Below are 24392 nucleotides of genomic sequence, written 5' to 3'. Positions count from 1 at the left end.
TTATGGCAGCTTTTTAGAAATTCTAACCAGATAATTCTAATATCTATGTCATCTCAATGTTGGTATTTGTTGATTGCTTTTATCTTACTCAAACCGAGATCTTCTTGGTGTGTTTTTTTGTTTTTTTTTTTATTGAATCTTGGATATTTTTGGTTTTAAGTTGTGAGACTCTGGATCATATTTAAACTTTCCTATTTAGATGTGTATGGCCATTGCTTCAGAATGGGGAGGAGAGGGTGCTGACATTTTTCTATCAGGTGAAATAGGAGCCCAGGTTTTCCACTTGGCCTCCACTGGCAGTTGCTGGATATGGGTAGGAGTTCTGGCTCCTCAAAGGCCACTCTGGATTTTGGGGGGAAAGAGTGCGTCCTTACTGCTCTCCACAAGTGGTGCTTGGAGGCAGTGGTCTCACTGTTACTGCGGTGATGGTATAAGTCCTGAATATCCACTAGGCTTCCTCTGTCATCATTCCAGGGGAAGGAAGAGGGGAGAGAGCTGAGGGGGTGCTCTGGCACTATCAGGTAGAAGTGGAAGCTCAAGTCTCAGCTGACATGAGGGGTAGGATGGCTGGGATGAAAGTCCTGGCATCCTGCTCAGACTTATCTGATGCCAACATGGCAGGGGTTGGAATCCTTGTTAGGGCAGCCTTCCCAGGGTGGAAGTGTCAGCTCCCCCCTCAACCTTTGGAGGCGAGGGTGGCAGTAGAAGCTTATATGCATATATATATATATATATATATATTTGAGTTGTTTGCCTGCAGTAAAGCAGTTATTTTCTAAAGTTTTCAGCCTTGCTAGCGTGCCCGTTTTCTAGTCTTTTTGTTAGAGACAGCAGACTCTTGTTGGGACTTTTTATGTCCATATCTGTTGGTGTTTCTGAATATCCAGCTTATCCAGCAATAAGTCTGGGATATATGAGGCAAAAATAAAACCCAGGAAACTCATGGCTGGTTTCCTCAGGTCTCAAGGCCCATAGCTACTCTTCTCACTCTCTTTTGGAGTCTTCTTATATTTATTTTATGTATTATGTCCACATTGCCTGTTTTAGTTGCATTTCATAGTAGAGATAGGGAAAAGTATTTTCACTCCATCTTTCTGGAAGCATTCTAACCTAGTCTGTATTTGTAACTGGAGAAGCAAAAGAGACTTTGTCTCCTTTTAAAGGAATGTCAACCATTACTGGAAGCAGGTGAAAAAAGTTGTTGAGAGGGATGGCATGGAGGAAGGAGGACAAGAATGAGCCTGCTCTTCACACCTCTGAAGCCTCTGCTTCACTCTGTATTTCACACCATTTCTGTTCCTTTGGCACCTGAATTCAAGCTTTTCTATTTACTGCCTCACAGAAGAAGCCCTGTCTTCCCTGGTGTTCCCACCACCTGTTACAGATTAGCGGTGACAAGCACCTTCCTTGAACCAGGCCCTAACACACAGCAGAAGGAAAACGGCCCATTTATCACAGCAGCAGCCATTCTTCTTTAGTACAGTGCCCAGCGGGGAATTCTGGGAAAGTGAGTGCTTCAGGGGCTTAACTCCCTGAAGCAGGGGGCAGTAAAACCCATATATGGAGCCTGTCAGCCTGGACATTCTAGAAATAAGATTGAGCCCTGCTCAAATGGACAAAGGAAACAATGCTGGCCCAGACAATCAAGTGTTTTCCATGCCCCCCTCCTGACTCTGACCACTTCACAGGGAACCTTTACAAAGTCTATGGCTCGTAAGAGAAATGGCACAATTCAGGAGAGGCTGGAAGCCCACAAGGCAGAGAGTCCTTTGTGCTGAAAATGCAAATTGTTTTCCATTTAATGAACAGTTTCCTTTCCAGGAGGCTGATGAAGTGAATTGTGAGACGAAGGTGCTTAATTTTTAGCCATGCTTTGCTAGATTCCCAGACTGAAAATGAGGGCTGGTGGAGGGTGGGAGGTGGGGGATTTTCCAGGAGAGAAAGAGAAGACTTCACGATATCACTAGCCTTAAAATTGGACAGTTCTTACTTTTAATTTTTTTATCTTTTAATTTTCTATTTATTTTGAGAGTTTTAAAGTAGACAACTTTTTCGAGCAGTTCTAGACTGACCACAGAATCTTGCAGAAGGTGCAGCGAGTTCACATATACGCCCTGTCCCCATATATACTCCAGAGTGGCAAGTTTGCTACAATCAGTGAACATACACTGATACATCATTATCACCCAGTTTACCTTGGGGTTCACTCTTCTTGGTTTAGTTTTTCCATGGTGGTTGTTTTTCAGAGGGAAGTGTGGTATGGGCACAGCTGAAAATGTGTTTCTCTTAGGGACCCTCTTCCTACCCTCTCCTCTGTTCAGTCTGGTCTGAATGAAGCTTTCTCTATCTCAAGTCAGTCAAAATTGATACAAAAGTCTTTGAGAGATTTTCTGTGGCTTATTTCCTTTCCATAGCTATGTTCCAGCCAAACTGCCTGTGAGTAAATTTCTTTGCATGTCATTTAAAAATATACTAGGAAATCAACTATTTAAAGAAACGACAGATGCAGAATGAAAAAAAAAAGGGAAGGTGTTAGTCACTCAGTCATGTCTGACTTTTCGACCCCATGGACTATAGCCTGCCAGTCTCCTCTGTCCATGGAATTATCCTGGCAAGAATACTGGAGCGATAGCCTTTCCCTTCTCCAGGGGTTCTTCCTGGCTCAGGGATTGAACCCAGAATATCACCCCTAATTATATATACATATATATATATATATATATATATATATATATATATGTCTTTTTACAAAGTGAAACCTCACTATACAGATTCCAGGCCAGGGGTGGGACTTGTAATAATACTTTATGACTGAAGATCAGCGTTATACTGAGTATAATTTGCTTTAAAATACTTCAGCATGCATAATATGATATATATGTGAGTCTGTAAGTTTAAAAAGTTTCTTGAGGTATAATTCACATACCATAAAATTTACCTAAATGTACAGTACAATAACTTTTAGTAAATTGGCCAAAGAGTTCACCATCATCACTATCCAGTTTTAGCATATGTCCATCATCCTAATGACCCTAGTGAGATCACTGACAACTGGCCATGGTTAATCCCCCATTCCTACCCCTAGTCCTAGGCTGCTGCTCATCTTTTCTGAACATTTCATACAAATACCACCACACACTATGCAGTCGTTTGGGTCTGATTTCCTTCAGAGTATTTTTGAGGTTCATCCATGTTGTAGCACTTGTCAGTGGTTCTTCAGTTTTTATTGCAGAATAATATTCTATCATATGGATACACCACAGTTTGTTTATTCATTTATTAACTGATGAATATGTGGGTTGTTCCCTCTTGGGAGGTATATAATATGCTGCTGCGAATACTCTTATGTGCTGTTTTGCATGGACATATATTTCCATTTCTCTTGGGTAGATTACCTAGGAATGGAATCACTGGGTTGTACGGTAAACTTGTATATAAGATTAGTGAGTGCACGTTTCTGCTGTGCGTTAACAGTTGAAGATAATGTCCAAGGTGGTGTGTGTTGAGTTTCTTCTACTTGCCCCCTCAGGATTCACTCTCTGCTCTTCTTCACCCTCCTCTGTGCCCCAGGAGGCTGACCTGCACCAAGCACCTCAGTTGATCTCTGGTTTCAGCAGGGTTTGTGGGGGTTGGGAGACACTGGCAACAGGTAAGAGGGAGTCAGGAACATGAAGCTGGGTTTCTTTCTGCTCTCTTTCTGTGGGTCAGGGAAGGTTGTGTCCCTCTGCTGAAGGCCGTAGCTCTGTTGAGCAGCCCTCTCCACCCTCTGGTTCTGGTATCCGTTCATCCCCCAACCCTTTCAGGTTCACAGCTGCTGTTGTTAATAGCTCCAGAATATCGTGGGTTTTCCACACACTACTCACACTTTGTAAATCAGCCTTTTATTAAACTGTCTGCAAGTTACCCAGAGAGTGTGCTGTTTTTGCCAAGACTTTGGCAAATTAGGTTTCAGCTAATTTTTAAAGATGCTAAATCAGACTTCATCAACATCTGTGCATCAGCTAACCTGACTTTCATTACAGAGTTTGCCCCTTAGCCTAAGAAAGGTTATCGATAGTTTTCCTGAGGAAGTATCTTCCAAGATGTGTGGATTTGCTAGAAGTGTTGCACAGGCACTTTCGCCCTCCTGTGAACAAGGATGTGGTGTCTATGAGCAGGGCAGAGTGGTGTTCTTGACCTTGAATGGATTTGGCCCCGTGTCCTGAGAGTGGAGGATTCGGTCACCTAACCCTGCCAGAAGTTTGACTGCACCCTGCCCCCAGAACATGATCGTATCTACCTGGGATGAGCCTTCACAGAGTGCCTAAGGGACAGATGGCTGGGACTCCACTAAGCTATGAGAACAGGTTCATAATTGCTTTGATGGCTGCTTACTGACAGAATTCGTTATTGGTAGGATTTGGTCTTAGACTTGTTTGCATTTTGCAACACATCATCTGCTGGGTAGTTGTTGGGCAGCAGGGAGATCTGTAGCCAAAATCTACCTCTAATCACTGGAGACTACAAGAAAACCCAGTGATTGTGAACAATCAAGTAGGTTAGGTCAATAGGCATATTTAATGCCTCCCAGGGTTCCAGTCTGGAGAAGGCAATGGCACCCCACTCCAGTACTCTTGCCTGGAAAATCCCACGGACAGAGGAGCCTGGTAGACTGCAGTCCATGGGGTCTCTGGGAGTCAGACACGACTGAGTGACTTCACTTTCACTTTTCACTTTCATGCATTGGAGAAGGAAATGGCAACCCACTCCAGTGTTCTTGCCTGGAGAATCCCAGGGACGGGGGAGCCTGGTAGGCTGCTGTCTATGGGGTCACACAGAGTCGGACACGACTGAAGTGACTTAGCAGCAGCAGCAGTAGCAGCAGCAGGGTTCCAGTCATTCAGAGTTCTAGTCAGCTCTGCCCAGTGCTTAGGGAGCATATGCACTGTTACCTAATTTTCCTGTATTTATTTAGTTCTCCTTTAACTTTTTTTTTTAAACTAACCTTTTGCTGCTAAGTCACTTCAGTCGTGTCCGATTCTGTGCGACCCCATAGACGGTAGCCCACCAGGCTCCCCCATCCCTGGGATTCTCCAGGCAACAACACTGGAGTGGGTTGCCATTTCCTTCTCCAATGCATGAAAGTGAAGTCACTCAGTCATGTCTGAGTCTTCGCGACCCCATGGACTGCAGCCCACCAGGCATTTTGAGATATTTATAGACTCATAAGTAGCTGTAAGAAAGAATACAAAGAGATCCCATGTACCCTTTACCCAATCTTGCAAAGTTATCATATAAGTCACGGTATCAACATCAATACAGTCAAGATACAGAATATTTCCATCATCATAAGGAGCCCTTGTGTGGCTGTTTTATAAATACCCCCACCTCCCCTCTTTCTTTCTCCTTCCTTCCTTCCTTCTTTCATTATTTCTTTCTTTAAGTATAATTGATTTATGATGTGTTAATTTTTGCTGCATAGTAAAATGATCAGTTATATATATTCTTTTTCATATTCTTTTCATTATGGCTTATAACAGGATATTGAATATAGTTTCCTGTGCTACAATAGGACCTTGTTGTTTATCCAGCTGATAACAAAATAGTTTGTATCTGCTAATCCCAAACTCCAAATCCTTTCCTCCCCCACCTCTCCACCCCGCTGGCAATCATGAATATGTTCTCTGTGTCTCTTACTTCCTTCTTAACCTGTGGCAAATGCTTATCTGGTCTCCAGTTCTATAACATGGTCTTTTAAAGAATGCTATATAAATGGAATCATATGCTTTGTAGCCTTTTTGAATTGGTTTTTTTCTGCCCAGCATAATTTTCTACAGATTAATCCAGGGTGTCCCAATATTCTGTTCCTTTTCAGTACTAAGTAGAATTCCATGGTATGGAGGTTACACAGTCTGTTTAACCATTCATCCATTGAAGGACATTTAAGTTGTTTCTGTATTTTGGCAACACAAATAAAGCTTCTATAAACATTTATGTGTAAGTTTTGTGTGAACATAAGGCTATTTTTTTTCTGAAATAAACACTCAGGAGTGCAATTGCCAGCTGGTATGGTAGAATCCCCATGGACAGAGGAGCCTGGCCAGCTACAGCCTGTGGGGTCATAAAGAGTGGGATACAACCGAGTGATTAAGGACAGCACAGCATGGTAGCTGCATGTTTAGTTTTTTAAGAAATTGCCAAACTATTTCCCAGATTGATTGTACCATTCTCAACAGCACTGTGTGAGTGGTCCATTTTCTCAGCATTCTCAGCAGCATTTGGTGTTGTTATTTTTTTCTTTATTTTAGCCATTCTGAGAGCTGTGCAGTAACATATCATCGTGCTTTAGAGTTGCACTTTCCTGATGGCCGATCATGTTTATGTCAGTTCAGTTCAGTCATTCAGTCGTTTCTGACTCTTTGCAACCCCATGGACTGCAGCATGCCAGGCTTCCCTGTCTATTGCCAATAACTGGAGTTTACTCAAATTCATGGCCATTGAGTCAGTGATGCCATCCAGTCATCTCATCCTCTGTCGTACATTTCTCCTCCTGCCTTCAATCTTTCTCAACATCAGGGTCTTTTCAAATGAGTCAGTTCTTCACATCAGGTGGCCAAAGTTTTGGAGCTTCAGCTTCAACATCAGCCCTTTCAATGAACATTCAGGACTGATTTCCTTTAGGATGGACTGGTTGGATCTCCATGCTGTCCAAGGGACTCTCAAGAGTCTTCTCCAACTCCACAGTTCAAAAGCATCAATTATTTGGTGCTCAGCTTTCTTTATAGTCCAATTCTCACATCCGTACATGACTACTGGAAAAACCATAGCCTTGACTAGATGGACCTTTGTTGGCAAAGTTATGTTTCTGCTTTTTAATATGCTGCCTAGGTTGGTCATAACTTTCTTTCTAAGGAGCAAGCATCTTTTAATTTCATGGCTGCAGTCACCATCTGCAGTGATTTTGGAGCCCCCCAAAATAAAGTCTGTCACTGTTTCCACTGTTTCCCCATCTATTTGCCATGAAGTGATAGGACCAGATGCCATGATCTTAGTCTTCTGAATGTTGAGCATTAAGCCAACTTTTTCAATCTCCTCTTTCACTTTCATCAAGAGGCTCTTTAATTCATCTTTACTTTCTGCCATAAGGGTGGTGTCATCTGCATATCTGAGGTTACTGATGTTTTTCCTGGCAATCTTGATTCCAACTAGTTCTTCATCTAGCCCAGCGTTTCTCATGATGTACTCTGCATATAAGTTAAATAAGCAGGGTGACAAAATACAGCCTTGATGTACTCCTTTCCCTATTTGGAACCAGTCTGTTGTTCCATGTCCAGTTCTCACTCTTGCTTCCTGACCTGCATACAGATTTCTCAAGAGGCAGATCAGGTGCTCTGGTATTCCCATCTCTTGAAGAATTTTCCACAGTTGTGGTGATCCACATAGTCAAAGGCTTTTGGCATAGTCAATAAACAGAAGTAGATGATTTTCTGGAACTCTCTTGCTTTTTCAATGTTCCAATGGATGTTGGCAATTCGATCTCTGGTTCCTCTGCCTTTTCTAAATCCAGCTTGAACATCTGAAAGTTCATGGTTCATATACTGTTGAAACCTGGCTTGGAGAATTTTGAGCATTACTTTACTAGCATGTGAGATGAGGGCAATTATGTGGTAGTTTGAGCATTTTCTGGCATTGCCTTTCTTTGGAATTGGAATGAAAACTGACCTTTTAGAATCTTGTGGCCACTGCTCAGTTTTCCAAATTTGCTGGCATATTGAGTGCAGCACTTTCACAGCATCATCTTTTAGGATTTAAAATAGATCAATTGGAATTCCATCTCTTTCACTAGCTTTGTTCATAGTGATGCTTCCTAAGGCCCACTTGACTTCACATTCCAGGATGTCTGGCTCTAGGTTGGTGATCACACCATCGTGATTATCTGGGTCATGAAGATCTTCTTTTTTGTGTAGTTCTTCTGTGTATTGTTTCCACCTCTTCTTAATATCTCCTGCTTCTGTTTTAGGTCCATACTGTTTCTGTCCTTTATTGAGCCCTCTTTGCATGAAATGTTCCCTTGGTAGCTCTAATTTTCTTGAAGAGATCTCTAGTCTTTCCCATTCTATCATTTTCCTCTATTTCTTTGCATTGATCATTGAGGAAGGCTTTCTTATCTCTCCTTGCTATTCTTTGGAACTCTGCATTCAGATGTTTATATCTTTCCTTTTCTCCTTTGCCTTTTGCTTCTCTTCTATTCACAGCTATTTGTAAGGCCTCCTCAGACAACCATTTTGCCTTTTTGCGTTTGTTTTCCCTGGGGATGGTCTCGATCCCTGCCTCCTGTACAGTGTCACAAACCTCCATCCATAGTCCTTCAGGCTCTCTTTCTATCAGATCTAATCCCTCCAATCTATTTGTCACTTCTACTGTATAATCATAAGGGATTGATTTAGGTCATACCTGAATGGTCTAGTGGTTTTCCCTACTTTCTTCAATTTAAGCCTGAATTTGGCAATAAGGAGTTCATGATCTGTGCCACAGTCATCTCTCGGTCTTGTTTTTGCTGACTGTATGAAGCGTTTCCATCTTTGGCTGCAAAGAATATAATCAATCTGATTTTGGTGTTGACCATCTGTTGATGTCCATGTGTAGAGTCTTCTCTTGTGTTGTTGGAAGACGGTGTTTGCTCTGACCAGTGCATTCTCTTGGCAAAACTCTATTAGCCTTTCCCCTGCTTCATTCTGTATTCCAAGGCCAAATTTGCCTGCTAATCCAGGTATTTCTTGACTTCCTACTTTTGCATTCCAGTCCCCTGTAATGAAAAGGACATCTTTTTTGGGTGTTAGTTCTAGAAGGTCTTGTAGGTCTTCATAGAATGTTTTTGTTTTTAATTCAAAGAAGTGTAAGGAAGAAAAGAGAGAAAAGGTCGTTATCTATTTGCCCAGATAATTCCTATTAAAGATAAAGTAATACTGGTATAAAATTAGAAAACTCAAGCAGCACAGAAAGGCATAGAACGAGAAATAAAGGACTCTCCTCACTCCTGCCCTTACCTGGCCCTTCTCTGTACAGGTCACCAGCGTTCACAATATCTTGAGGTTCCTTTCAGAAAAGGTAAAGGAAAACCATGGCTATATCCATACTTACATGTTGATATGGAGGTTGATAGTACAGAGTAATTTCAGCATAACAATCCAGAGACTTTCCTGAGTGGCAAGTGGCTCTGTCTAGTTCCTTCTGTCTTGCCTCTTCATCTATCCTGTAAGCCTCTGTGCTACTCTTCAAGATTGGAGCTGGGTCATAAGCATGTCTGTGTCCTGGAGCCCATTGACAGTACTCAGTCCTGTAACCAGAAGAAAGACCAGGAGTGTCATCTAGTCACATACCTGGGAAGAAGAGGGGGGCAAGTTTTACTGGCCCCCTAGCAGTCTCTTAGCAGAAATTACACCTATATGTTTACCTTTTTTCCACATGAGCACAATTGGGATCCTGTGTCCCACAACCATAAACCCTTGTTTAAACTTTGCTTGTTCATTTAATAATGTAACAGGGAGATCTTGCCATAGCAAAGGCAAACAGATGGCCTTCATTCCTTTTAATCATTTCAGGTTATCCTATCCCAGCAATGTACTATGTTTCTTTTATTGGGATGGGCTTGTCTTTTATTTTTGTATTTGCAATAATGTTTCAAGACACATCTTTGAAAATAAACCTACATATATCCAAGAATACATCCCTATCAGAAAGATTGCTGGATCAATGGGTGTGTGCACTCAAGTACTGGATATGAGTGCCAGATTGTCCTCTATACTATTGAACCAATTTTAACTGACCCTCTACTACTATAAATTTTAATATTTATATACATATAATATATGTAATATATATTTAAACATTATAAGATTTACTTTTCATCACTCTAATATATGTAAACATGCATTCTTGGCTATTAATGTGCACAGAGTGCTAGAAGCAAAATATATGACTAAAGATTGTCTGGTTAATTTCTTCATACCTGGGCAGTTCTAGTGCCACCCCCCAACATCTGGGATGAAAGAAATGCTACAAGCTCCAGTGTGTCAGACAAGCTGTTAGAATTCTTCCCAGGACAGTGATCCCGGCAGATACAGGTAATGGCACAGAGTTGCCTCTTCGATTAAAATCCCTTGGCTCAGCCCAACCCAAGAAAAACAACTGCTTTTCTCTATTCTTGAATATTATCCTACATGTACTGGCAATATATGATGGTGTCTTATGCTGTTTCAGCAAGGAATTTCTTCTTCCTAATGTCTAAATTATTCTAGTCTAAATTACTCCAGCTGCACTGTAAGCGTATTTGCTTTCATCTTGCCTTAAATGAAAGCAGCAGCTTTTAATTATCTTTATATTTTCTTGGCTTCATTTCTCTGTTCCTGTGTGGCTTGACTTCAACCCTATAATTTCTGATTCAGGCTTTGAATATCCTAAATTCACTGTATGTTGAATAGTGTGCAATTATGTTGTGGCTGTGTTCATGTGTGTGTGTGTGGAAGGAGGTGTACCAGACAAGAATGTATATAATGAATAAGCAAAAGTCGCTCAGTTGTGTCTGACTCTTTGTGACCCCATGGACTGTAGCTTGCCAGGCTCCTCAGTCCATGGAATTCTCCAGGCAAGAATACTGGGGTGGGTGGGTTGCCATTTCCTTCTTCATATAATGTCTGAATGTGATTACAAAAATAAAAATTAAAATGAGTGCAGTATCCCTTATCACCGAGCTTAAGAAATACAGCCTCCCCAGTTCCCTTGAAGCTTGTCATACAGGCACATGTCATGCCTTTGTGTTTCCCCTCCCTCACCCCCATAGATGTAACACTATCATGAACATTGTGTTAATAATTCCCTTACTCTAAAAAAGTTCTGTAGCATGTGTGTGTCTCCCAGTACATTTGGCTGCATTACTTAATTTGAACTTAATGTAAATTGATTCATATGTCTTTTGGAATCTGTTTCTGCTTCTGATCAATACTGTGCTTTTTGAAATTCATTCATGCTTGTGTGTGTGGAACTTGGTTCATTCATTTTCAGTATTGTATGGTATTCCATTATATAAATTGACCCAATTTAGTTATTCATAATAATTTAATTCACAATGGCCACATAAGATATTGATGGCTGGAACAGCTAAGTGTCCCCCAGTTCCCTATTCTTCCATTGTATAAAGGTGTAGCTGGAAGGCAGCTATCCAGCCAGGGAATTTCCCAGACTCCCTTACATCTAGCTGGAGTTTTGTGACATTTGGCCAGTGAAATCAAGTAGAAACGATGTGTGTCACTTGGTCAAGGAGGTTAAGGGAAGAGTTGTGTCTTCTCTACCCTCTTTCAATCCTCTCACTGGCTGGATGTCAACAGCCAGGGCAACCTTGGAAACCTAAAGTTAAAGGTGGCAATGCCTTTCTCAGTTGTGGGTCCTAAAGAATTATGTGTAATAGAATCTGTTATATAAGATAAAAACCAAACTGCATTGTGTGAAGCCACTGAAATTTTGGAGTTATTTGTTATAGAAGCTTAAGTTATCCTAACTAATGCAAACTAACAAGAAATGCCCAAGATTTTTATGAAGAAACTTCTAAAAGTTTTAGAAGAATGCAGAAGATCTGAATAAATAGCATGTTATGGACGAGATAACTGATTTCTAACAAGATATAACGTTCTCCTTCAGTTCAGTTCAGTTCCGTCACTCAGTTGTGTCCGAGCTTTGCGACCCCATGAATTGCAGCACACCAGGCCTCCCTGTCCATCACCAACTCCCAGAGTTCACCCAAACTCATGTCTATCGAGTCGGTGATGCATCCAGCCATCTCATCCTCTGTCGTCCCCTTCTCCTCCTGCCCCCAATCCCTCCCAGCATCAGAGTCTTTTCAAATGAGTCAACTCTTCGCATGAGGTGGCCAAAGTATTGGAGTTTCAGCTTCAGCATCAGTCCTTCCAATGAACACCCAGGACTGATCTCCTTTAGGATGAACTGGTTGGATCTCCTTGCAGTCCAAGGGACTCTCAAGAGTCTTCTCCAACACCACAGTTCAAAAGCATCAATTCTTCGGCGCTCAGCTTTCTTCACAGTCCAACTCTCACACCCATACATGACCACTGGAAAAACCATAGCCTTGACTAGCCGGACCTTTGTTGGCAAAGTAATGTCTCTGCTTTTGAATATGCTATCTAGGTTGGTCATAACTTTCCTTCCAAGGAGTAAGCGTCTTTTAATTTCATGGCTGCAATCACCATCTAATTTCAATATAATACATAAAAAATACAATTTTATCATTTACTTGGTAAATTAAACAAAGAAGAAAACACAATAACATTTTGAAAGAAAATAACAAATTGTAGAGACTTCCTCTGGAGGAGGCAATGGCACCCCACTCCAGCACTCTTGCCTGGAAAATCCCATGGAAGGAGGAGCCTGGTGGGCTGTAGTCCATGGGGTCTCTAAGAGTCGGGCACGACTGAGCGACTTCACTTTCAGTTTTCACTTTCATACATTGGAGAAGGAAATGGCAATCCACTTCCTTGATATCAGACACCAGGTATCAAAGCCTATTATAAGATGATCAGAAGTGACACTGACATAGGAAGTAAGAAACAGTCCAGTGCAACAGAACAAACAGGTCAAAGACAGACCCACATACATATGAGAACTGGGCATACAACTAAGTATTTCAAATCAGGAAAAAAATGGATGAATAGAAAAATGTTGCCAAGGCAATTAGCCACCCATTTTGAAAAAAAATAATACTGGATGATTTCAACCTCACACTATTCTCAAAAAATAAACAACAGCAACAAAAATCAACAAACTACAAAGGGTTATAAGAAAATGTATTTATATCCTTGAGATTAGGCGAATAATTAATACCAAGAATATATAAAAATAAAACTCCTACAAATTGATAAGAAAATGAAAACTGAAAGAGTAGAATGGGCAAAAGGTATGTTCTGGTTATATCTAGACAAACCTGTAATTCAAAAAGATAAACGTACGCCTATGTTCATAGCAGTGCTATTCACAATACCCAATGTATGGAAGCAACCTAAATGTCCATTGACAGATGAACGGATAAAGAAGATGTGTGCATACACACAGTGGAATACTACTCAGCCAGAAAAAGAACTAGATAATGCCATTTGCAGCAACATAGATGAAACTAGAGATTATCATACCAAGTGAAGTAAGTCAATATGACATAAATGAAACTATCTACGAAACACAACAGGCTGGACATTGGCAAGGGGGAGAGGATTAGAAAGGGATGCACTAGGAGGTTGGGGTTAGCAGATATTAGCTTTTATATAGAGAGTGGATAAACAAGAAGGTCCCACTGTATAGTACAGAGAGCTACATTCAGTGTTCTCTGATGTGTACCACATCTTCCTTATCCATTCCTCTGTTGATGGGGACATACGCAACAGAATATTACTCAACTATAAAACAGAATGAAATAATGCCATTTGCAGCAACATGGATGAACCTAGAAATTGTCATGCTGAGTGAAGTCAGACAGAAAGACAAATATCGTATGATATCGATTATATGCGGAATCTAGAAGAAATGGTACACACGAACTTATTTACGAAACAGAAATAGTGTCACAGTTGTAGAAAACAAACTTATGGTTACAAGGGAGATTGGGATTGACATATACACAATAATATATATAAAATCGAGAACTAATAAGAACCTGCTATATTGCACAGGGAAGTCTACTTAACACTCTGTCATGACCTATATGGGAAAAGAATCTAAAAAAGGAATGGATAACTCATCCACTCTGCTGTACAGCAGAAACTAACACACATTGTAAATCAACTATACCCCAATAAAAATTAAAAATATAAACACAGTGGGAAAATTTTTCAAAAAAGGTGCACTTAAAAGTTCATTGATGATGGGCGAATAAACAAAATGTGATATAGGCATATAACACAGTACTTTTGAGCCTTGAAAAGGAAGGAAATTCTGACATACTCTACAATGTGGATGAATCTTGAAGACATGCTTAGTAAAATAAACCAGTCACAAAAAGAGAAAAACAAATAAAATATTCTGTGATAAACCATAATGGAAAATAACATTTAAAAAGGAATGTATATATATATATAACTGAATAACTTCATTGTACAGGAGAAATTCCCTGGAGAAGGACATGGCAACCCACTCCAGTATTCTTGCCTGGGAAATCCCATGGACAGAGAAGCCTGGTGGGCAACAGTCCATAAGGTCGCAAAGAGTCAGACACGACTAAAGTGACTTAGCACATACACATAGAATGCCACTTATAAAGTGTGAAAAAAAGAAACCCCACAAAACAAACTTCTATTTCTGTATGTATGTATGGGAACATGTATATGGAGAAAGTTAGAGAGGAGGATCAACAGCAAACTAAAGATAGCAGGAGCCCACCTTCGGACTCATGAAGTGCCAGGAGCACCATGGAGGCCGGCAGGGCTAGAACTGCTGCATGAAAGAAAGTGAAAGTGAAAGTCGTTCAGTAGTGTCTGACTCTTTGTGACCTCATGGAGTATACAGTCCATGGCATTCTCCAGGCCAGAGACTGGTGTGGGTAGCTGTTCCATTCTCCAGGGGATCTTCCCAACCCAGTGGTCGAACCCAGGTCTCCCACATTGCAGGCAGATTTTTATCAACTGAGCCACCAGGGAAGCCCAAGAATACTGGAGTGAGTAGCCTATCCTTTCTCCAGTGGATCGTCCCAATCCAGGAATCGAACCAGGGTCTCCTGCATTGCAGGTGGATTCTTTACCAGCTGAGCTACCAGGGAAGCTCCAGTGAAGCATCTATAATGAGGTAACACTTGGTTCTTGGGAAGGTGGAGAACAAGTTCCAAGACCACGAGCACCATGAACTCAAACCCAGTTAGATTGCATCTGTTGAATTGAAACCTTTCTTTTAACTTGTTGATGAGCTGCTCCATGTCACACTTGAGGAGGTCGCTGCTGGTCTGGGTGCAGAGCCTGCAGTTCTGCTTGTTGAGCTCACCCTGCAAGACCAACTTCTCCAAGTACAGGTAGACATGGACACCGTCATGGCTCCAAACCACACTTCCTGGACAGGTTCTGCATTTCTGGTTTTAAAGTTCTAATTTTGCTTAGCGTTAGCTCGATGTGCAGGGACTTCTCTGGGAAAGTTTTGCTCATGTCCTTCTTGAGGTTGGGGGGCTTCACGTACCCTATCACTGTCGTGATGTAGCAGATGGACATGAAGACGGCACTTGTGCTTGCCACAGGGCCCAAGAGTCATCCAGGAGGTTGGGGTTGTCCTCCAGGGCATCCCCGAGTTGTCCCCTAGATCTGAGCTGGCAGAGTGAGGGGACGCTGGACCAGGGCTGTCTGTCTTGAGTGTGACTAGGGTGTTGGTGGAGTACAGGAACTTGACGTAAGGCACAACCTCTCCATTTGCCCCCAACTGGAAGACTGTCTCAGAAGAGCCGCTGGAGGGATGCGTCTGCTCCTGGCTGCCCACCCTCAGGTCACTGACCCGCAGCCTTCTCTGTAGGGTGGGCCTGAGAAGGCTGCACACTGGGACCACTTGGCACAGATCAGCGCAGTCCTGTGGTTCTTGGAGTCATACTGCCTTATGTCCTTGATGAAGTGAGTCTCCTCCATGCCTTTGGGTCTGGGGATCTAGATATGTTTGGTTCTTTGAAAGAGGCACATCCCACTGCATCTTTCGAGGGCAGGCCACACTCAGCCTGCCTGTCCAGGCTCTGGCCCAGTCTGAGGGCTGAGCAGTCCCTGGGGTCTCAAGGCCCTGCCAGGGGGTTCCAGCAACAGATGGCTGCGGCAGGGGCAGCAGGTGCTTCTTGCTGCGCAGGCCCAGACTCTGGGGCTGCCCGTCGAGGGGAGAAGATTGCAGCCTGGTTGCATCTCCAGTCCCCTTGCTTCTTCAGCACCTGCTGGGTGGCCCTGGCAGCATGGCTGGGTATGGGCCTGGGAATGAGCAGGGTGCTGCACATGCTTTGGCCACTGCCCTCAGAGATTGTTAACTGGATGGTTTTGGTGGGAATTGTGTTGTTTGTTTGTTTGTTTGATGTCTTCCTAGGTGATTCTGAGACCACAGGCTTGAATATTGGCTATTGGAGACTATATGGTAAAGTCCTCAATTCAGCTTAAGTGTTTTTATAGTATAACTTGTTAAAATTTGGCATAGTGTTTGCTTTGGCAGCACACACGCTAACACTGAGCGATGCAGAGAAGATTAGCATGGGCCCTGTGCAAGGATGACAGGCAAATTTGTGAAACATTCCATATAGTTGTTAGGACGGCAAATTTTATGTCGTGTGTATTTTACCAAGGTTTAAAATTGTAACAGTTTTGTTTAATTAAAAACATTAAGAAGGATTTCAGTTCATTGAGCCATGTCTCCATAGTCTGAGCTTGGGTTGGAAAAGAATTTCCAGACAGTATTTCAGAAAGGAGTGAGTTTGTTAAGAACAAAGAGTAGAGATAATGAAGGTGCTGCAAGCACAGAGAGCTGACCTCCTAACAGACCAGGGGAGAGTCCACAGGAAGTTATTAGACCAGTGGATTGGCTCAAGGGAGAGCCCACAGAAGTAATAGATACTTCTGAACAGATAGTTCTGAATGAATTGATACTTCTGAATAGATAGTTCTGAGTGAATAGATACTTCTGAATAGATAGTGAGGGAGGCTGCGAATACACCAGGCCGAGTTCCTGACAGACCAGGGAAAGTGACTCTTCATGGGTTAGTAGCCAATTTTTGGAGCCTCAAGACAAAGAAAATTCTTGCTGGAAGGGTAGCATTAAGTGATTTATTAGGGCACTATAGGGTGAGCAGCGGGGTGGGCATTTTTGCCTAATACGGGGTCAGGAACTGGCTAATAAGGATCGGGGGCTTTTGGCAGCGGTTACAAAGGGGCTCAGTCATTTCTGGAAATGACCTTGGTTCTGGGCTCTGCCTCTGTGGCCTTCGTGTGCAGCCTTGCACCTGTGGGCTTGAGATAGGACTCCGTAAGTCCTTTGTCACTAACTCAGATGTTGTCTGTTTCACTCCAGATGAACGTTGGTTTTCCTGTTTTTCTTCAGGCAAAACTCTGTCTTTCCTCACCTGTAGCATTTTTTACGTGTGAGGAGTCTGGGCCTGTCTGTGGCTGCCCAGCACAGGTGTCCTCTGGGCCATATTAATGTACGCTGCTTCTGCACATTGTTGCTCTGCCCCTGTGAGTCGAGGCACTGTCCATTCTGAAGAGAGTTCCTTGTGATCTCAGGAAAACATCCATTTACTCTCCAGTTCCCTATTTCATTTTCTATCCTGTTGGGAGCCAGAGAGCAGAAAGAGAGGGCTCAGGTCCATGACTGTGTCTGAGTGAGGAGAACCACAAAAGAACGTCCTTGTGAATAGAAGCCAGCTCAAAAGTTGCTGCAGAATTTTTTTTAAATTATAGGTTGCTGCCCTAGACCTTGTTACATAAATTATAGTATGAAATCCTCCAGCCCTAGACCTTGTTACATAAATTATAGTATAAAATCCTCCAAATTCTGAATTCCAACACACATCTGATCATAAATGCTTCAGGTAGAGGGCATTCAGATTGTGGATCTGTACAGAAAAGCACTTAGAATAATAGTTCCTGGCATGTAATGTGTGCTCAGTTGCTTCCGTCTTGTCCGACTCTTTGAGACCCTGTGGTCTGTAGCCCTCCAGGCTCCTCTGTCCGTGGGATTCTCCAGGCAAGAATACTCGAGTAGGTTGCCATGTCCTGCTCCAGGGCATCTTCCCAACTCAGGGACTGAACCTGTGTCTCCTGCATTGTAGGTGGATTCTTACTGCTGACCATGAGGGAAGCCCTGGTGTATAATAAACGTACACAAAGAAACTACTGGTATTACGTCACGTTTAGCCTGGCCCAGTGTGGCTGTTTTACTTAGCCTAGAAGCCATTGTCACATTGTGCACATTTAAACTTAGGAAGATCAAGCATATCACCCTATGACCAAATGGGTGATGCCCCAACTCACTTTAATATAACAAGCCTTCCTTGTCTGCTTATCATCTCTCTTTTGGTTTTCCCATCCCTACCTTCAGTTAGCAAGACAGGGATTCAATGTCGTGCTTATCAGCCGGACACTGGAAAAACTACAGGCCATTGCTGCGGAGATTGGTGAGTGACTCCAAGAAATAATGGAGATGTTTGTGGAGCCTACTAGCCAGGTCTGCTCACATCCTGCCTGCAGAGGCATCTGTCAGCATCCCTACATTTGCTCTCTGGTGCCTGGGGTACAAGCCTCCTTTGGGGAGCCCAGTTTACAAAGTTAAGTGCAGGACATAAGTGGCTTGAGCTCACTTTAGTTCATCAGTGATTCTTTGGGCTTCATGAAGCAGAAACACGTTCACCCCACAAATAGGTCCACTCCTTTCTTGTGTCTAGGGTCTGTCTCTAGAATCAGATCCCCTCATCCAGAGGCCTCAGCTGTCTGAATGCTTCAGTTACTTCCTTCAAAAGCAGGGACTTCCTATGTCTGTGCGGTGCTCCTTGCAGAGGGATGAGAGACAATGCTCACTGCTAGTTGTTAGATTAAAAAAAAAAAAGATTTAATTCAGGGCTGCTATGTATGGTGTGAGGGTTGTCACTATACAACCCTAAAAGGTAGGATTTATATTATAATATTTTATTTTGATGATCCACTCTGAAGTGTTTTTAGTCAATAATGATCATCATATCCCCTTCTGAGCATTTGAATTTGAATAATTAACTATTAACTTAGTGATTAATAAACTCAATGCAAAGGAATGAGTCTTTAACTATGAAGACTCATGAAGACCATAGCAGGCTGTCTGCAGACAGTCTTATTTCCCTGGGACAAATTTGAATAAGAGAAGACCGTGGGGGAGTATGTGTCTGAACACTCACAATGAGGAGGCTCAGTGCCCTTGAACCAGTGAATTCTGCTTTTGTTCTCTGACTGGATATCTGAAATAACTTTGACCAGGACTAGGACATTCTTCAGTATTTTCCTTAATGTGCACTTTTTATTGTCTTTTTGAAAAACAAGTAGTGTCTTTGAAGTGTCCCCAGGCTATGCCTTAAGATCACTTGCCCCAGAAATATTGGGTCTAACTCCAAAGCTGAGTGGGCAGCAGCTAGTGAAATCTGCCTGCAGTTTTTATATCTAAGAAAAAGCTCCAGCAGAAGGCAAGTTCACATAGACCAGTGGAAAGAAGATTGAACTTGGACGGAGCAGGGTGTGGGTGCCCTTGGTCAAGCTAGTAAGCTTCTTAGAGCCTTAATTTTCTCCTGCAGAAAGTGGAGACAATGCCTACCTCATTCTTCAGAATATTAAAAAAATATACTGTGCGTGTAAATGTTTTGTAAATGCTAAAGTGTTGGACAAATGCGAAGGGTTTCTGAGTGTACGTGGAGAGGACCGGATACTCACTGAGGACAAGGCTCACACTTTGCTCTAACAGCCCTCAGCCCACGGGTCTGAAACTTGAGCATGCACCACAGTCACCCCCAGTGCGTGTGAAAACAGATCACCAGGCCCACTCCCAGGGTTTCCTGGTTCAGCAGGTCTGGGTGGAGCCTGAGATTTTATTTCTAACAAGTTACCAGTGATGCTGATGCTATGGTCTGCGGGCCTTGCTTTGAGAACTATTGTATTAAATCTGTTATAATGCCTTTACTTGTCACTGCAGTGACTCTTAGAATCACACAGAAACCATCATTCACAAATCCTTTAACACATTCCAGCATTTATCTGAGGTTATTTCTTGTTTCTAATTAAGATGATGGGCTTGTGTTCTTAAGAGTCTGTTCTGTTTAGGTAATACTCAGGGAATATTAGGGGAATAAGGACAAGAGGGGGATTTAGACACCTGTTCATTGAAAAATAACTATTGTCTCTGATGCAGAGCTGACGATAGGAAGTACTGTGAAGATAATACAAGCAGATTTTGCCAAAGATGACATCTATGACTATATTAAAGAAAAACTTAAAGGCTTAGAAATTGGAATTTTAGGTAAGTAAATTGCAATAATGCAAAGCTTGTCGAAATAAGTCAGTGAAATAATGATCTTAGTGAGACTTGATTATTCAGTAGTAGCTTAAATTTAACCCATGACTGTAAGCTGTAGCATTAAACCAAATATTAAAGTTCAGTTCTACAAAAGGCATTACTGGATTAACTAATTTGTATATGGTTTTGGAATGTAGCAAACCTACATAATTTCAATCTTCCCAACCATATTTCCTAGTATTAAAATATTTTTCTTTCACTGAAGGTTGACATTTGACAGGAAGAGGGAAACTTTGGTCTAATGGAATTAGTTTAGTAAACCAACATTGCCGTGATTGATTCATGAAGTAGTGAGTCAGTATGGTTATATGAGGATAGAGTTTCTCATCTGGGAAATAAGAGCCAATTTTTTTTTCTGTGATAATTTATAGATGATCTGTTTTGTGAGCGCATACACAGTACAATGTATTGTAGAGAGAAGGAGGATTTGATTTTCAAAATAATTACATGTTTACTAATAATAATGTAAAATGTACTCTAGGAAAACTAGAAAGAGCAGATGAACACATAAAAGAATTATGAGTTCCTTAAAATCTTTAACAGCCTGAGATGGCATCTTGGTACATATTTTTCCAGATACATACATGCATATTTTCAAAATGAGGATTAAACTTACATACGGTTTTGCAACATTTAAAAAAATTATACATTACAAATGTTCTCCCAGGTTTTTAAAACTCTGAGCAGTCATAGTTTTGAATGACTGCATTGCATCCCACCATATGGCTGTACCATGGTTCATTTTATCTGCATTATATTATTGGACCACAATTTTTTCCCTTCCAGTTTCCTCACTGTTATTGAATTATGTTGCAGTGAACAGCCTTTTATATAGTCTTTTTGTACATGCTTTCTTGGAAAACTTCTCAAGAGAAGAATTTCTGGGTTGAATATGACAATTTTTAAGGCTTTCAATAGACATTTGACATGGACTCTTCTGATATCTTTTCGTTTTGCCTTTCTTGGTCAGTCAACAATGTTGGAATGCTTCCAAACCTTCTCCCAAGCCATTTCCTTAACACGTCAGATGACATCCAGGTAGGCTTGTACTGTTCTGTGGATGTTTTCCTCTCCCCCAGTCCTGAGCCCCCAGCTGGGTAATACCAGGGCTGGGAAGGGGTGATGGGAGTGTGGTCAAAATTCTGCAATGCAGGTGGATGACTGGAGGTGTCCCTTTCAAGTACTCACGTGAGTACTTGATACATAGTGAAGGGTATCACTGTTCTGGACTATCTCTAGGAAAAGAACATCTTCCCTCTTCTCCACACATCAAAATTCACTTGTCCCAGTCTTTTGGGGGCTCTATACTGTGCTTTATAAGGGAAGTAATGCTGCCTAACAAATTCATAGCTCTGGATTCATTGGGAGAAAGCCAGCTCTTTGGCTTTCTTTGCCTTTCAAGGTCATAAGATTCACTCAACTTTCAGTGTGAGGGAAGTCCATAATACAGACTTTGTGGCTGAGGGTGTTGTAAGTTCAACAAGCTTAACTCAGACCCATGACTGTCATTGTTGGTCTTGAGTAAATTTATTATGCATTAACAGTCTTTGAAGGCAGTGTATTTTGACTCTTCTCCAGGCTTTGCCCTTTGAAATCAAAGGGTTATACCAATTTTGAACAGGCTATGATGCTTCTATTCCCCAATCTTGCAAGTGTTCCTAAAGGTTCCATGTAAGCCCCAGTGTACTGCATGGACGAATAATGCCAGATTGCTTGGACACTGCTGAACCTCCTCACCAAACCTCTTCTGGCCACATGTCTAACTCCATGTTCCTGTTTCTGGCATAAGTCTGTGTGTCTTTTCATTAAGCTCACTCCATTCCTGCTTTTCTTTATTTATGTCTACATTTGTACTTGTCTATGTGTCTGTCCCTCTTTCCTTCTTTGTGTGTCTTGGGTGATTCTGGTAGTTTCTTTATCTGGCTTCTGGAGCCCAGAACCTCTACCTTATATTATACAACCATTCATCTTAATAATCTTTATGTTGCTACTGCTAAGTCGCTTCAGTCGTGTCCAACTCTGTGTGACCCCATGGACGGCAGCCCACCAGGCTCCTCTGTCCCTGGGATTCTCCAGGCAAGAACACTGGAGTGGGTTGCCATTTCCTTCTCCAATGCCTGAAAGTGAACAGTGAAAGTGAAGTCGCTTAGTCGTGTCCGACTCTAGCGACCCCATGGACTGAAGCCTACCAGGCTCCTCCGTCCATGGGATTTTCTAGGCAAGAGTACTGGAGTGGGGTGCCATGGCCTTCTCCAAATCTTTATGTTAGTGTCTTCTAGACCCACATTTACCAACCTCCCTTTCTTTAGCTGGAAATTGACCATCTCCCTTTGAGAAACAGTGTCCATATTCCTCCCTAAATTTTCAAGGAAACTCTTAATTGACTTCTATTCAAGATCATGTTCTTGGAGACGCATAGTATAGTTGTCAGATTTTCCCCAGTTCTAGTGCATTGTTGCTGAATATCAACTTGGAGTGTAGTTTGCAGACTAAATGATACAACAATTTAGGCACACACTTTTGTCCACTTTGTGGTTCTTTAGCATTGAATATTTCTCAAGAGAATTTCTCAAATGATCCAGCTAAATCATGATTGTGATTATTTATTACAGAGCCTCATCCACTGTAACATCACCTCCGTTGTGAAGGTATGTGATCAATGTATGTGCTCAGCGCATTAAAATGTAGTAGCTGTTGGAATTTGGCAACTCAGGAGAACTGGCCCCTTCCCTGTAAATGTAGAATTCTTTAAAATTGAACTGTACTTGATTGAAAGACTATGTAGTAGCCTTTTAATTGTCTCATTCATTTTTCATTAAGAAAATACAGTGAATTCACTCTCCCTAGCATCTGAATCTTATTTCTGCATTCAGTTTTGTCATATGTCAGAACATATGCGGCTTGATGATGATGAATTCAGGATTCCAAAGCAACTTATAAAAATGAGTACCCTCCTCTGAATTTAGTCTTTGTAAATAGAGGAAAGCTCACTCTGTTTGGAAAAAGGACAGAGACTGTGGTTTAAATTTTATAGACTTGTTAAAAAAATTTTTTTTGTTGAATTGAAGTTCAAGTGCATGTGTGTTCTGATTCCAGATCAGTTACTAGTTAAGTAGACAGCATTGGGCATGCCATTTAGCTCCCTTGAACTTCATATTCTTCATCTGCTATTAATGTATTGAGGGTTGAACTAAATGGTGTGTCAAGTGCCATTCAGCACTCAGGTCCTTTTATTAGAATTTACTGCATAAGCATTTATAGGCTATCCTATGCTGTACCTTTGTATGAATAAAAAAAAGGTAGACAGATTGGGCAGACAGTTTGGAGAAAGGTACTGCCTGAGAGTGGACATAGCCCTATGCTTGATGAGTAGATGATGCTTTTGTGTGGAAACAAAAAAAGCCTTTAATCTTTCCCAGCATCAGGGTCTTTACCTCTGAATGATGAAAGCCATCTAAATGGCTTGAGTGAACCCTGGACTTTTAGCCCACACTCACTCCCACAGCTGGGCATCTTGTATGGTATACGCAGTTCCCAACTGTGCATGGAAGCCCTCATAACTGCTCTGGATGGTTCAGTGAAACATCAGCAATGAATCAGGCATGACTGATTTTATTAAACTGGGACCCTTGTTGTAGAGCAGTGGGAAGTGCAGACTCATCTTCACAACATGCACTGGCAGCAGAAGACTGCTTTCCAGAGGAAAGGGGGGTAGATGCTGAGCAGACCAAAACTCTCTCTCTATATATATATACCATTGGTTTTTTTGTTTGTTTTGGTAAATATACATTCTTTTTATGTTGAGCAATTAATGGCTTTTTAAAATCCCCAGGCCATATAACTGAAAGTTTTATATGTCCCACTGTTGTCTGCAGCCTTACCACTAAAACCTTTCCATTAATGTATACATTGCTCTTTTAGTCTTGGTCTGTTTGATCACAGGGTTTCCCAAATGTATTTGACAACCTTCTGATTCTTTTAGCAGAAAAATGCTTTGATTTTCTAAAAAATATATATATTTTTTACACACTGGTAGACACTAACTTCCTTAAGTAACAAAGAAAACAAATTGAAGGTTAGCTTCTAAGTATGTCATGCCCAAGATGGCCATGCTGGTTGGAAACATGACTCAGTTCAGTTCAGCTCAGTTGCTCAGTTGTGTCCAACAATTCGTGACCCCGTGGACTGCAGCATGCCAGGCCTCCCTGTCCATCACCAACTTCTAGAGCTTGCTCAAACTCATGTCCATCGAGTTGGTGATGCCATCCACCCATCTCATCCTCTGTTGTCCCCTTCTCCTCCTGCCTTCAATCTTTCCCAGAATC

At 41.8% G+C, this 24392-nt stretch overlaps 1 protein-coding gene, 1 non-coding gene and 1 pseudogene across 3 annotated transcripts in view; 2 read left to right on the top strand and 1 right to left on the bottom strand.

Moving 5' to 3' along the window:
• HSD17B3 (hydroxysteroid 17-beta dehydrogenase 3) overlaps window positions 1-24392 on the top strand; it is a 60719-nt gene that overhangs the window by 13407 nt on the left and 22920 nt on the right. For both annotated transcript variants that reach the window (XM_019965729.2, XM_070795089.1), the window contains exons 3-6: window positions 18076-18151; window positions 19903-20010; window positions 21038-21105; window positions 22680-22715. In XM_019965729.2, the coding sequence (XP_019821288.1) occupies window positions 18076-18151; window positions 19903-20010; window positions 21038-21105; window positions 22680-22715 (288 nt within the window). The remainder of the gene's footprint in view (window positions 1-18075; window positions 18152-19902; window positions 20011-21037; window positions 21106-22679; window positions 22716-24392) is intronic.
• On the bottom strand, window positions 254-15686 carry LOC109562425 (CDK5 and ABL1 enzyme substrate 2-like; annotated as a pseudogene).
• On the top strand, window positions 16179-16284 carry LOC139184684 (U6 spliceosomal RNA). Its single transcript, XR_011568257.1, has one exon. It is a non-coding gene; the product is annotated as a U6 spliceosomal RNA (small nuclear RNA).

The sequence above is a fragment of the Bos indicus genome, chromosome 8 (assembly GCF_029378745.1).
Source record: "Bos indicus isolate NIAB-ARS_2022 breed Sahiwal x Tharparkar chromosome 8, NIAB-ARS_B.indTharparkar_mat_pri_1.0, whole genome shotgun sequence".
NCBI classification, from domain to species: domain Eukaryota; kingdom Metazoa; phylum Chordata; class Mammalia; order Artiodactyla; family Bovidae; genus Bos; species Bos indicus.
This window is presented reverse-complemented; position numbering and strand designations above follow the sequence as displayed.